Genomic DNA, 11349 nt, shown 5'->3' on the forward strand with positions numbered 1-11349 from the left:
CCTCCCTCCCTCCCTCCTTCCTTCCTTCCTTCCTTCCTTCCTTCCTTTCTATTTTTTTTTTTGTTTGTTTTTTGAGATGGAGTCTCACTTTGTCATTCAGGCTGGAGCACAGTGGCACGGTATCAGCTCACTGCAACCTCCACCTCCCAGGTTCAAGCGATTCTCCTGCCTCACCCTCCTGAGTAGCTGGGATTACAGGCGCCCGGCACCACGCCCAGCTAATTTTTGTATTTTTAGTAGAGATAGGGTTTTACTGTGTTGGCCAGGCTGATCTTGAACTCCTAACCTCAGGTGATCTGCTCGCCTCAGCCTCCCAAAGTTCTGGGATTATAGGCATGAGCCACTGTGCCCAGCCACTTGTCTCTATTTCTTAAAATGGTACTTAAGAAATCATACATTTTTATAACTACCAATGTAGAGTGCAGGACATAAACTGGAACAATTGACTTTGAAGGTTAGTAAAGACGCTGGAGATCACTTAAGAAAAAAGGAGATAAATAACAGGCTTGGTTGGAGTCCCAGCTACACTATTAACAAGCTTCACCACCATAGGAGCAGTTGGCTTAAATTCTGAGCCAATGCTGCTGCTTGTGTGAAAGGCAATCATAACTACCACCAGAGGTTTTATAAGGATCAAATATAATATGGAACTGGGCAGTGTCTCATGCCTGTAATCCCAGCACTTTGCAAGGCCGAGCTAAGCAGATTGCTTGAGCCCAAGAGTTTAAGACCAGCCTGGGCAACATGGCAAAACACTGTCCCTCCAAAAAAATATAAAGATCAGATGAATGCTGTGGTGTACACCTGTAGTCCCAACTACTCCTCAGGAGGGTTAGGTGAACCACTTGAGCCCAGGAGGCGGAGGTTGCAGTGAGCTGGGATTGTGCCACTGCACTCCAACCTGTGCAACAGAGCGAGACTCCATCTCAAAGAAAAAAGAAAAAGAGACAAGATTTCTTAAGTACCATTTTAAGAAATAGAGACATAGAAGAAAATATCTAATTTGACTCTTCTCTTTCTCTCCCTCACACCCACACTGATTGCCTGCTGCATGCTAGGTTTATCCCTAGGCATTTGTAAATGAGATAGTGTGTCACCTCATAGAAAGAGCAAGGTCTGATAGCATGAAAGAGCATTTGGGTATGTTTGTTGGGGGAATGTAGTGGCATGTTATCAAGTACAAACAAGAACTTATACGGAGCTGACAGAAGGATTGCCTATGTTCTTTCAGTGGAAGGGGTTGTAACAGTTGTTTGTTGGTTCCTTGCCTTATCCTTGGAACGAACCTTACCATTTCCTTGAACTCTGGCTGACCAGTATTTGGATGCTGGGGCCTGAAGGCTTTGTCCAGAACCCTGGAAGGCCTTGGCATTTGTAGGGCCCTCTAGAAGTGACTTGGGAATTAACAGCTGCCTGCTCCCTCTCCAGAAGTCCTCAAACAGTGACTGATGAGAAATGAGATGGTATATAAATACAGTCACTCCTTCACCTTTCTAGTTTTTATATTGTTTCCCAGAGATAACCTTGGGATTAAACTCCATTGCGCACTCACAAGTGACTTGGGAATTAACAGCTGCCTGCCCCCTCTCCAGAAGTCCTCAAACAATGACTGATGAGAGATGAGATGGTATATAAATACAGTAGCTCCCTCACCTCTGTAGGTTTTAGATTGTTTCCCAGAGATAATCTTGGGATTCAACTCCATTTAACTACTTTCATAGTAGTTACCACAGACTGTTTAGTCTGTCTTCTCTTTTACTTTCTCACTTTCTCTGTGACTTGTATTTGACTCTTGATCTGTCTTAAGATCTGCCTCCCAGGGAGCCCAGATTAAGATAAAGTCATTTATGTTCTGGGAGATTTAATTTATCCTTAGTTTTTCTTCTACAGTTGTCATCAGAGAAACAGAGAAGGGAATTAATACACATTTTTTTAAAACTATGATTTTGATATTCACTGAGACCACTTTGGGTTTCTAAGAACATTTGATTAAAGATAAGAGCAAATACAAATATATTTCAGTGTACTTTCCACTATTTTATATACATTAACTGTTCCATTCACTTTCAGGGCAGATTAGAACACAGTTATTATTGACACATGTGGAAGCATAGATTCCCCCTGCCTTGCCACTTGTGATAGGAAAATATTTGTTAAATCATCAGGCAAATGAACGATTTGTGTTTTGAAAGTAGGGGGAAGAGTAGTAAGAGAGCTTACTTACTATAGGTAAAAGAAGAATGCATTTAAAAATTTATCTCAGGGCTGGGTATGGTGGCTCACTCCTGTAATCCCAGCACTTTGGGAGGCTGAGGTGGGTGGATCACGTGAGGTCAGGAGTTTGAGACCAGCCTGGCCAATGTGGTAAAACCCTATCTCTACTAAAAAGTATAAGAAAATTAGCCTGGCATGGTGGCACACACCTGTAATCCCAGTTACTTGAGAAGCTGAGGTAGGGGAATTGCTTGAACCAGTGAGGCAGAGGTTGCACTGCGCAGACATCGCGTCATTGCACTCCAGCTGGGCGACAAGTGTGAGACTCCATCTCAAAAAAAAAAAATTATTTTAATGAGTAGGACATTGGCGTGTCAGTAGTATGTCTTAAAACTGCTTATCAAAAACTTTATAGTCATAAAATTAAATGCATGGATTCTCTGAAAGAACTTGTAGTGAATTTAAATTTTTAAACTGTGCATGTGCAGCTTTCCATGTAGAGAATAAAAATATTGTTAACAGCATTTCAAAACTTAATTTTAAACTTCAGATATTCGTTGACTAATGCTTACAGTGCCTAAAACAGATTTTTTTGTACATGGTAAATACTTGATAAATACTTTTTATATAATAAATGAGCACTTTATTTCTGAGAAAGGAATGTTTCATTCAATTCAATATATGTTATTCAGTAATTCAGTGACTATGTATTTACCTAAATAATGACTTGTTTTTGGCACTGACTTCACACTGGGGATCTGCAATTAATAAGACGATTAACTGTTCATATACTTCACTGAGTACATGAGAGAATATTCCCTAGGAAGATAAGCATTAAAAATGTAAATGCAAATGTGAGGAGGTTTTTGAAAGTGCAAGGGACTGTGACAACATACAGTAAAGGGATTTATGACTCACTTATTGTTTTGAAGATTTAGAGTATATCTACTACTGTTTGACTATTTTAGGAACTGAAATGCAAGGGTTATGCTTAAAAAGTAGTATTTTTTAATCTGGTATTCCACAGCATTTTTTTTTTTTTCTTGTGATGGTGTTATGCTGTGTTGCCCAGGCTGGTCTCAAACACTTTAGCTCGAGCAATCCTCCTACCTCAACCTTCCAAGTAGCTGGGATTACAGGCGTGTGTGACTATTCACAACTATTTTTACTGACTCATATGATGTGTTTTCTGAGGGTTTTTATACTTTCACATATACTTCTTTCCTTGTTTGATTACCATGTTGTCTATTATTTCATTAGGAAATAATTACATATATGAAATATATGAATAATTATATATGTATATATCTAGTGTAGATGTAACAGGCTGGGCGCAGTGGCTCACGCCTGTAATTCCAGCACTTTTGGAGGCCTAGGTGGGTGGATTGCTTGAGTCTAGGAGTTCAAGACTAGCCTGGGCAACGTGGTGAAACCCTGTCTCTATTAAAAATACAAAAAACTAGCCGGTCATGGTAGGACTAGCTGGGTAGTTCCAGTTGCTTGGGAGGCTGAGGTGGGAGAATCACCTGAGCCCGGATTTCGAAGCTGCAGTGAGCCAAGATCATGCCACTGTACTCCAGCCTGAGCAACAGGAATGAGACCCTATCTCAAAAGAAAAAATATATATATATATCTATATAGATCTATGTAGACCCATATAAATATAGATTAGATATATGTAGCAAACTTCTTTATATTATATAAATCTAGGCTTCACTCTTCAACTAAATTATTGCCTCTTCTAAAATTTATTTTTGTGTCACTAATATCTAGTTCAGTGCCTTACGTAGAGTAGGCACTTGTTAAATGTTTGTTGAATAAATAATATTTGCTGGTGGAATTGAGCACTCTTAAATGCTTTGAATTTCTGAAACTGTTTAGAACCACTCAATTAAACTTGGTGTCAGCATACTTACTAAGTACAGCTAGCTCTTTATCTTAAGTTAACTTTTGAGATCCTAATCTTGGTGATTGTGAAAGGGAGAACAAAAGTAAACTTATTGGCATTTTAGTAGGTATGTGTTTAGTTTGCATACCTATAGTAAGATAAGAGGTCTAATGAATTTGACTAGGTCTAACTATTCTGCCAGCTCTAATTTGCATTTATACATACAGGTACTTATCCTAAATTACCATATTTCTGAATGGCCCACATAATTTTAAAATATATAATCTTGATTTTTAAACTTTCATTTTGAATAAGCAGGATTGTTTCATGGTGGAAGGAGAAGATTTGAGACATGACTTTGAGCGCCTACAACTTGCCATGGAAATGGTAGGATTTCTTCCCAAGACACGAAGACAGTGAGTTTACTTGTTGTATTTTTATACCTCCGATAGAGAACACATGATATGTCTTTGACAGATTTCTCCTGTTGGTCTTTTTAAATAGTTTTCTAAGTGGTATTTCTCATCTAGTACCTCATCCATCTTGAGCATTATTTCTAATTCCTTTTTTTGTCATAAATTCTTTTGAGAATCTAATGAAAGCTGACACTGTTGTTGTTGTAAAATGTACATCTTTAACAATTTGCATATAAATGCAGGAATTTATGGTGCCCCTGAAGCCTATCCATAGATGTTACTCAAAACTTTTGCTTTGTAACACTATTTTTATAGCTCTTCATTTTTTGTATATCAGTGATCTCTAATCTTATTAAATTATGCACACTTATCAGATGCATAGTATTTAATTTTCAGTGTATTTCCTCTGTATAGTTTATATCTGTACCATTCTAATAAGTTTTTAAATTGTAAATCTAAACAAATTAAAATATAAAAGGTTGAGATAAAGATGAGATAAATTATATTTGAAACAAATTATTTGAAATAAAGACTCAACCTTGGCTCTCACCAGAAAAAAATAGTTACTTATAACTTTTTTGAGGGGGAGAGTTGTGTTGATGAGTATATCAGATCTGATTATATTTTAAAAAAATTTTTTTTTTTTTTTTTTTTGAGACAGGGTCTCACTCTGTCACCCAGGCTGGAGTGCTCACTGCAGCCTCAACCTCCCCAGGCTCAGATGATTCTCCCACCTCAACTTCCCAAGAAGTTGGGACTGCAGACTTATACCATCACACTTAGCTAATTTTGTATTTTTTTTTGCCTTGTTGCCTACGCTGATCTTGCATTCCTGGGCTCAAGTGATCTGCCTTTCTCAACCTCTCAAAGTGCTAGGATTACCAGCAGGAGCCACTGCACCCGACTTCTGTTATTAATTTTTAACCTCATGATTGATGACCCTATACTGAGAGTAGGAGAAAATCACCTCTGCTGTTTTCTTACTTGCTTGCGATTACATCATTGGTATGACTCTTTAATTAGCAGGCTATTTGCTAGAATCTTTTTATGAGAAGTCAATTAAAATCAAATAATACAGTATGTAAGTTGGCATACCAACTCAATTGGTGACATAAACTACAGTTCACTGAAAATTAGTGAATTTCTATTAAAAATAATATTTAAAAGAGGCTCATGAATTTGTTTTTGTCTTTGGACTTCCATTAGTTATGTTTCAGTTGATAGTTTGTTCTTTAATCCAGAATAACATTATGCATTATTTTTTTAATAGACTGGTATTTCCTGTGAGTCATGTGAATGATTCAAAGATTTTAAAACTTTAAATTATTTGAAAAATTAGATTTATAAGTTAGATGGTGATTCAGTACCTCTCAAATGTTGCTAAGGTAATATCTCAGGTTCCTAAAGCAATATCTTTGTTTTAGTTGGAATAGTTCATAATTTTAGGAAAACATAGTGTTAAATTTTCGTAAGCCAAATTTTGTAAGCCATATTTATTCTAAGAAAATAACTGCATGTGACACAAAGCTGTATGTATAAGGAGACTGAGGAAGAGTTTTTCAGTGGAGTGTTTAGCTGTGTTAAATGCCTCTGAGATGTCAGATAAGTTAAGAACATAATATACTGTTCTTAGCTACATGGAGATCCTTGGTAACCTAAGGTTCCTGAATTAACAGGAGTTGATGGGATATATAGCGTAAGTGGAGAGATTAGTTGTTGATTGGAGGGCACATGCTCTTCTGACTCAGGGGGGAAATTTAGAATGGAGGGTCCATATGAAGTTGTTTCACAGTAGAGGTTAATATACCCCACATTGCTTCATACTTAAAACACACACACACACACACACACACACACAAACCCACAAAAAACCGTTTACCCCAAACACCGTAATATGGTATAGGAAAGCATTTTAGCAACATAACTAATAAAAAAAAATCAGCTAGGATACTTGATTAAAAAAAAAAAATACAGATTCAAGGCCTTTCCTTTGGCAATTCTGATTCAGTGTATCTGAAACAGTATAGGAAAAAAGCATTCCAGATAGGATAAATAGCATTTAGAAAGGCATGGCCTTTTAAAACACTGTGACAAATTCAGGCAATAGCAGAAGTCCCTTTGAAATAACTATATAAGAAGTGGTGTAATACTTAAGGCCATGAAAAGCATTTTAAACAGTATGTAATACATAGTAAACCCTCAGTAAATTTTAGTAATTATTCCCATATTACTTATTTTCCAAAGACTAGGTACTTCATTATTTGTACTTGTTAGTTTGCTTTACTAGAATTTTAGAATGAAACGATCTTTGGGAATGGATACAACTAAGCTACAATTTGTGTTTTGTTTTCCCAGGATTTTCTCTCTTCTCTCAGCCATACTACATTTGGGTAATATCTGTTACAAAAAGAAGACATACCGGGATGACTCTATTGATATCTGTAATCCTGAAGTTCTGCCTATTGTCTCAGAATTATTAGAGGTGAGTGATTACATTCTGTTGTCATTTCAAATACTTTGTAACTTTTTATTTTTTATTTTGTGTATTTCGTAGGTGTAAATGGGTTAATGCTTTCTATTAATAATGTTTTTATTAGGCACTATTTTAAATAGCATTTCCAAAAGATGGAATTTTTCCTGATACCTGCCTCAGTTTGCTATTGAGTGAGGCAGAATCTTTAGAAAATTTGTGTTTTCTCCTGTGCCTCCACTTGCTCCAGACATCCACAGTCCCTAAATTTGCTGGATAGGATGAATATTTCCACGCTAGACTGTATAATGTTCTGGGGCTATGCTAATTTTTCTCTTTTCATATTTCAGATTTCTTCTCATACTAAGATTTTGATTACATTATTTTGTTTCAAGATGGGGGTATCTGGGTGGGTGGAGAAAAAAGGATACTACTTTTTTTTTTTCCTTATGGGTTGAATAGGACCTAAAGGTTCTCATCTCCTGCCATGCTGCTTCTTACATCAAGGGCCTTTATTACCTGATTCTTTCTTTCTGGAGTGATGATTTATCATGTTTTCTTAGCTAACTTCTCTCTTGCCTACCTCCTTCTCATCTTGCCAGATTTATCCCATCAGATGGGGTGTCATTTCTTACAGGCCCTATTGTCTGGCATAGCAAGGAAATATATGTATGTATATACTAACCTGTGTATATACACATATCTTTACATATTTTAATATGTAATCATCTGTATCTATATAAAGGTAAGCATGAGTTCATGATGATGTCTCCAACTGTAATCCATCTCCACATGGATCATTCTGGCCCTCTTCCCTTGCTTATCTGTGAACTCCTGCTTCAACAATGAGAAAGCTGTCTTCTATCCTCTGCCATCCATTTACTTATTTGTTTAATTCCAGTATACATGTGTAGTGGTATCAAAATTGTTAACCTATACCCCCCTGGGAAATGACTTTTTCAACTAGAATACAGTGCTTATGCGCAATTCCTTTTGCCTTTAATCCTACAGACTTCACTCATTTCCAAAATTACTTAGAACAGCACCTTTTCCTTCCACCCCATTTGTTGAGGTTTCATATACTTGTCATGCATGCTGTTTTCTTGTCATAGTCTACATTCCTTCGTGGAATCCCCCAATCTCGTAAATAATTTTTGATATTTGCATACGTTAAGTTCCACTCTTCATGCTATTTGGTTTTTGACAGATGCAACTTGAAGTCATGTGTCCACTATTATAGTATCATACAGAATAGTTTCACTGCCATAAAAATCCCCTGTGCTTTACCTGTTCAATCCCTCCCCCTAAACTGCTGGCAACCACTGACCTTTTTTACTAGATATATAGATTTGCCCTTTCCAGGATGTAATAAAATTGAATCATACAATATGTAGATTTTTCAGACTGCTTTGTTTTACTTAGTAATATGCACTTAAGATTTATTTATGTCTGGCTGGGTGCGGTGGCTCATGCCTGCAATCCCAGCACATTGAGAGGCTGAGGCAGGTGAGTTGCTTGAACCCTAGGAGTTCAAGACCAGCCTGGGCAACATAGGGAGACCCCATCTCTACTAAAAACAACAACACGAAAACAAAAAAAACACAAAAATTAGCTGGGCGTGGTGACATGTAGCTGTATACCCAGCTGCTTGGTAGGCTGAGGTGGGAGGCTTGAACTCCAGAGGTGGAGGTTGCAGTGAGCTTAGATTGCGCCACTACACTCCAGCCTGGGTAACAGAGCGAGACCTCGTCTCAAGAAACAAAAAAAAAAGATTCGTTCATGTCTTTCTGTGGCTTGATAGCTCATTTCTTTTTATCATGGGGTAATATTCCATTGTATAGATATACTATAGTTTATTCATTTATCTGTTGAAGGACATTTTGGTTGTTTCCAGTTTTTGGCAGTTATGAATAGCTTGTTTTTTAAAAAAAAATTATTCATCTTCCAAATCTTGGTTCCTAGGCCGCTTCATGTGGTTTAACCTTAAGTGGTCTAAACTGACTCCCTAAATACAGAGCATTTATTTTTGCTTAGCATAATTTAGTTTTATAGCATAAAGTTAATTGTTTATTAGTTCGTGTCTGTTATAAGGTTGCAGTGCTCTTTGAGAGCAATGGATACCTCTTTCTTATTTGTCTAACCACCCAGTGTTTATTTTTTCTGTATATTGGGCATTGCTTATTAACTTCAGTGGAATGATAACCTAGCAGAGGAAGAGGCAAGAGAAGGGAGTACTGTGAATTGGAACTAGACTTACTGGAAAGAAATTCTACCAGGAGATGGAGTATGGTATCTGAAGGTTGTAATTTTGAAGATCATAAAGGCCAGAGAACAGATGGCGTTTTAGTCAGGTATTTCAGGTGATACTTTAGTCAAGCGTTTGGTATTGTGACAGGGCATTGTGGCTAATGGTCTTACTTGTAAGTCTAGACAGTTCAGCAGAAACCAGGGCTTCTGTTTCTAGTGCATCCTTTCTTCTTTGGTAAGAGACTGGTAAGAGCAATTCAGGCAACTCAAAGAGGAACTCAGGTATGGGTTTAAAAAAAAGAGAGAAATCTAATTCTGAGAAATGGGCTAACTAGTATCAAAGACAATGGCAAATGGCAAATGTGATTTGACAGAAAATCTCACTTTTGAACCCCAGCTTCTTAAATTTCTTCTTGTGTATAATTTGGATTGGTTCTAGGGCTGAGGTTTAGTATTAAGTAGAAAGAAAATAGCTTCAAAATTCAGAAGCTAAAGAAGACCTCTATCTCGTCTTTAGTTAGTACTTCGAAATTATTTTAGAAAATGATTGCCTCTAGTTGGTTAAGACTGATAATAATAATTGCAATCTTAAGGCTTTGATTGAGATAGAGTACAAAGATAAACACATTGACTGGTTTATTTAAACATTCAAACTCTTTAGTTGTGATTTAATTTCTCTTCTTCCCATGGTGATTTAATTCAATGGTAAATATGGAAGAACAAATGTTTTAAAGTAGTGGTTTAATTTTATTTATTTACTTTTCAGGTTTTTTTTTTGTAGTTACCTGAGGCAATAAGGAATGTTTTGAGTCTTTATTAATGCCTATTTGGCATGGATACTTGTGAAAATTATTGAAAAATGAACAAGCTCCAATTGATAAATTGTAGGTAATTGTGGAAGATGTTTTTGTTGTGACATATTAGAACTGTCATCATTACCAAAAACTGTTCAGTTTTTAGCAGGTTTATGTATTTTGAGGGTATTTTAACATCTGTTGAAACAATATAAAGAATAGGGTTTTTTTGTTGTTGTTTTTTTGAGACAGAGTTTCGCTGTTGTTGCCCAGGCTGGAGTGCAGTGGCGCAATCTTGGCTCACTGCAACCGCTGCCTCCCGGGTTCAAGCCATTCTCCCGCCTCAGCCTTCCAAGTGGCCGAGATTACAGGCATGCACCACCATGCCTGGCTAATTTTGTATTTTAAGTAGAGATGGGGTTTCACCATGTTGGTCAGGCTGGTCTCCAATTCCTGACCTCAGGTGATCCACCCACCTTTGCCTCCCAAAGTGTTGAGATTATAGGCGTGAGTTACTGTGCCTGGCCAAGAATAGGTTTCTAATTAAATATCAGATGTTTAATTAGGTAAATATGAGAAACTTTGTAGAATGGATATTAAACCCATTGCTGGTTGTTCTGTATTAATAGTTTTTGAATATTCTAAAAGTAATATATTTAAGAATTTTTAGAAAATTATGGAGGAGCTGATTAAAAAATCATGAATTGGATAATATTTTCTTTAGGATCCTTAACAAATGTTATGCAAGATTAGTATGTTTTGGGGTTGTGTGGTTATGCGTAGATCTATGTACAATCTTTGTCAGGTTTTTGTGCTTGTTAAAGAGAACTCAGGAAATGAGTTGAGAGTTTTTGTACCGTTGCTCCTTTTTCTGCATTTAGAAGGATCATTAGCAGAGAATACTATGTTCCTCAAGGGTTTGAGAGAGCTCAACCTTATGAGCAACTGTATTTGATGTCTTTTTATTTGTTCCATGTTAACTAATTTTTTAGGATTTTCAAATCTGGCTGGAGTTATTTGGATGATCTGTAGTTTTCTAAAAATGATGTATTGGATGATCTGTGATTTTCTAAAAATGATGTTTTGAATGTTTAGAGTTTGTTGCTTTTGAGTTCTTTGTAAATAGTCTGTTAATTTCAGTCTTTAAAATTTTTTCTCTATAGTATTAGCTATTTGTGTTTCTTAGTTTCTTTCTTTTGCTTTGTGTGAGATTTGTCTTTTATGTTTTCTTTTCTTTTTCTTTCTTTTTTTTTTTTTGTTTTTTGTTTTTTGTTTTTTGAGACAGAGTCTCCCTCTGTTGCTCAGGCTAGAGTGCAGTGG

General features: G+C 36.5%; 1 protein-coding gene across 1 annotated transcript in view; it reads left to right on the forward strand.

Moving 5' to 3' along the window:
- MYO9A (myosin IXA) overlaps positions 1–11349 on the forward strand; it is a 301060-nt gene that overhangs the window by 94552 nt on the left and 195159 nt on the right. Inside the window, 2 exon segments of the mRNA XM_017895809.1 lie at positions 4421–4518; positions 6874–7000. Coding sequence (XP_017751298.1) covers positions 4421–4518; positions 6874–7000 — 225 coding nt within the window.

The sequence above is a fragment of the Rhinopithecus bieti genome, unplaced genomic scaffold (genome assembly GCF_001698545.2).
Source record: "Rhinopithecus bieti isolate Rb0 unplaced genomic scaffold, ASM169854v2 scaffold_27022, whole genome shotgun sequence".
NCBI classification, from domain to species: Eukaryota; Metazoa; Chordata; class Mammalia; order Primates; family Cercopithecidae; genus Rhinopithecus; species Rhinopithecus bieti.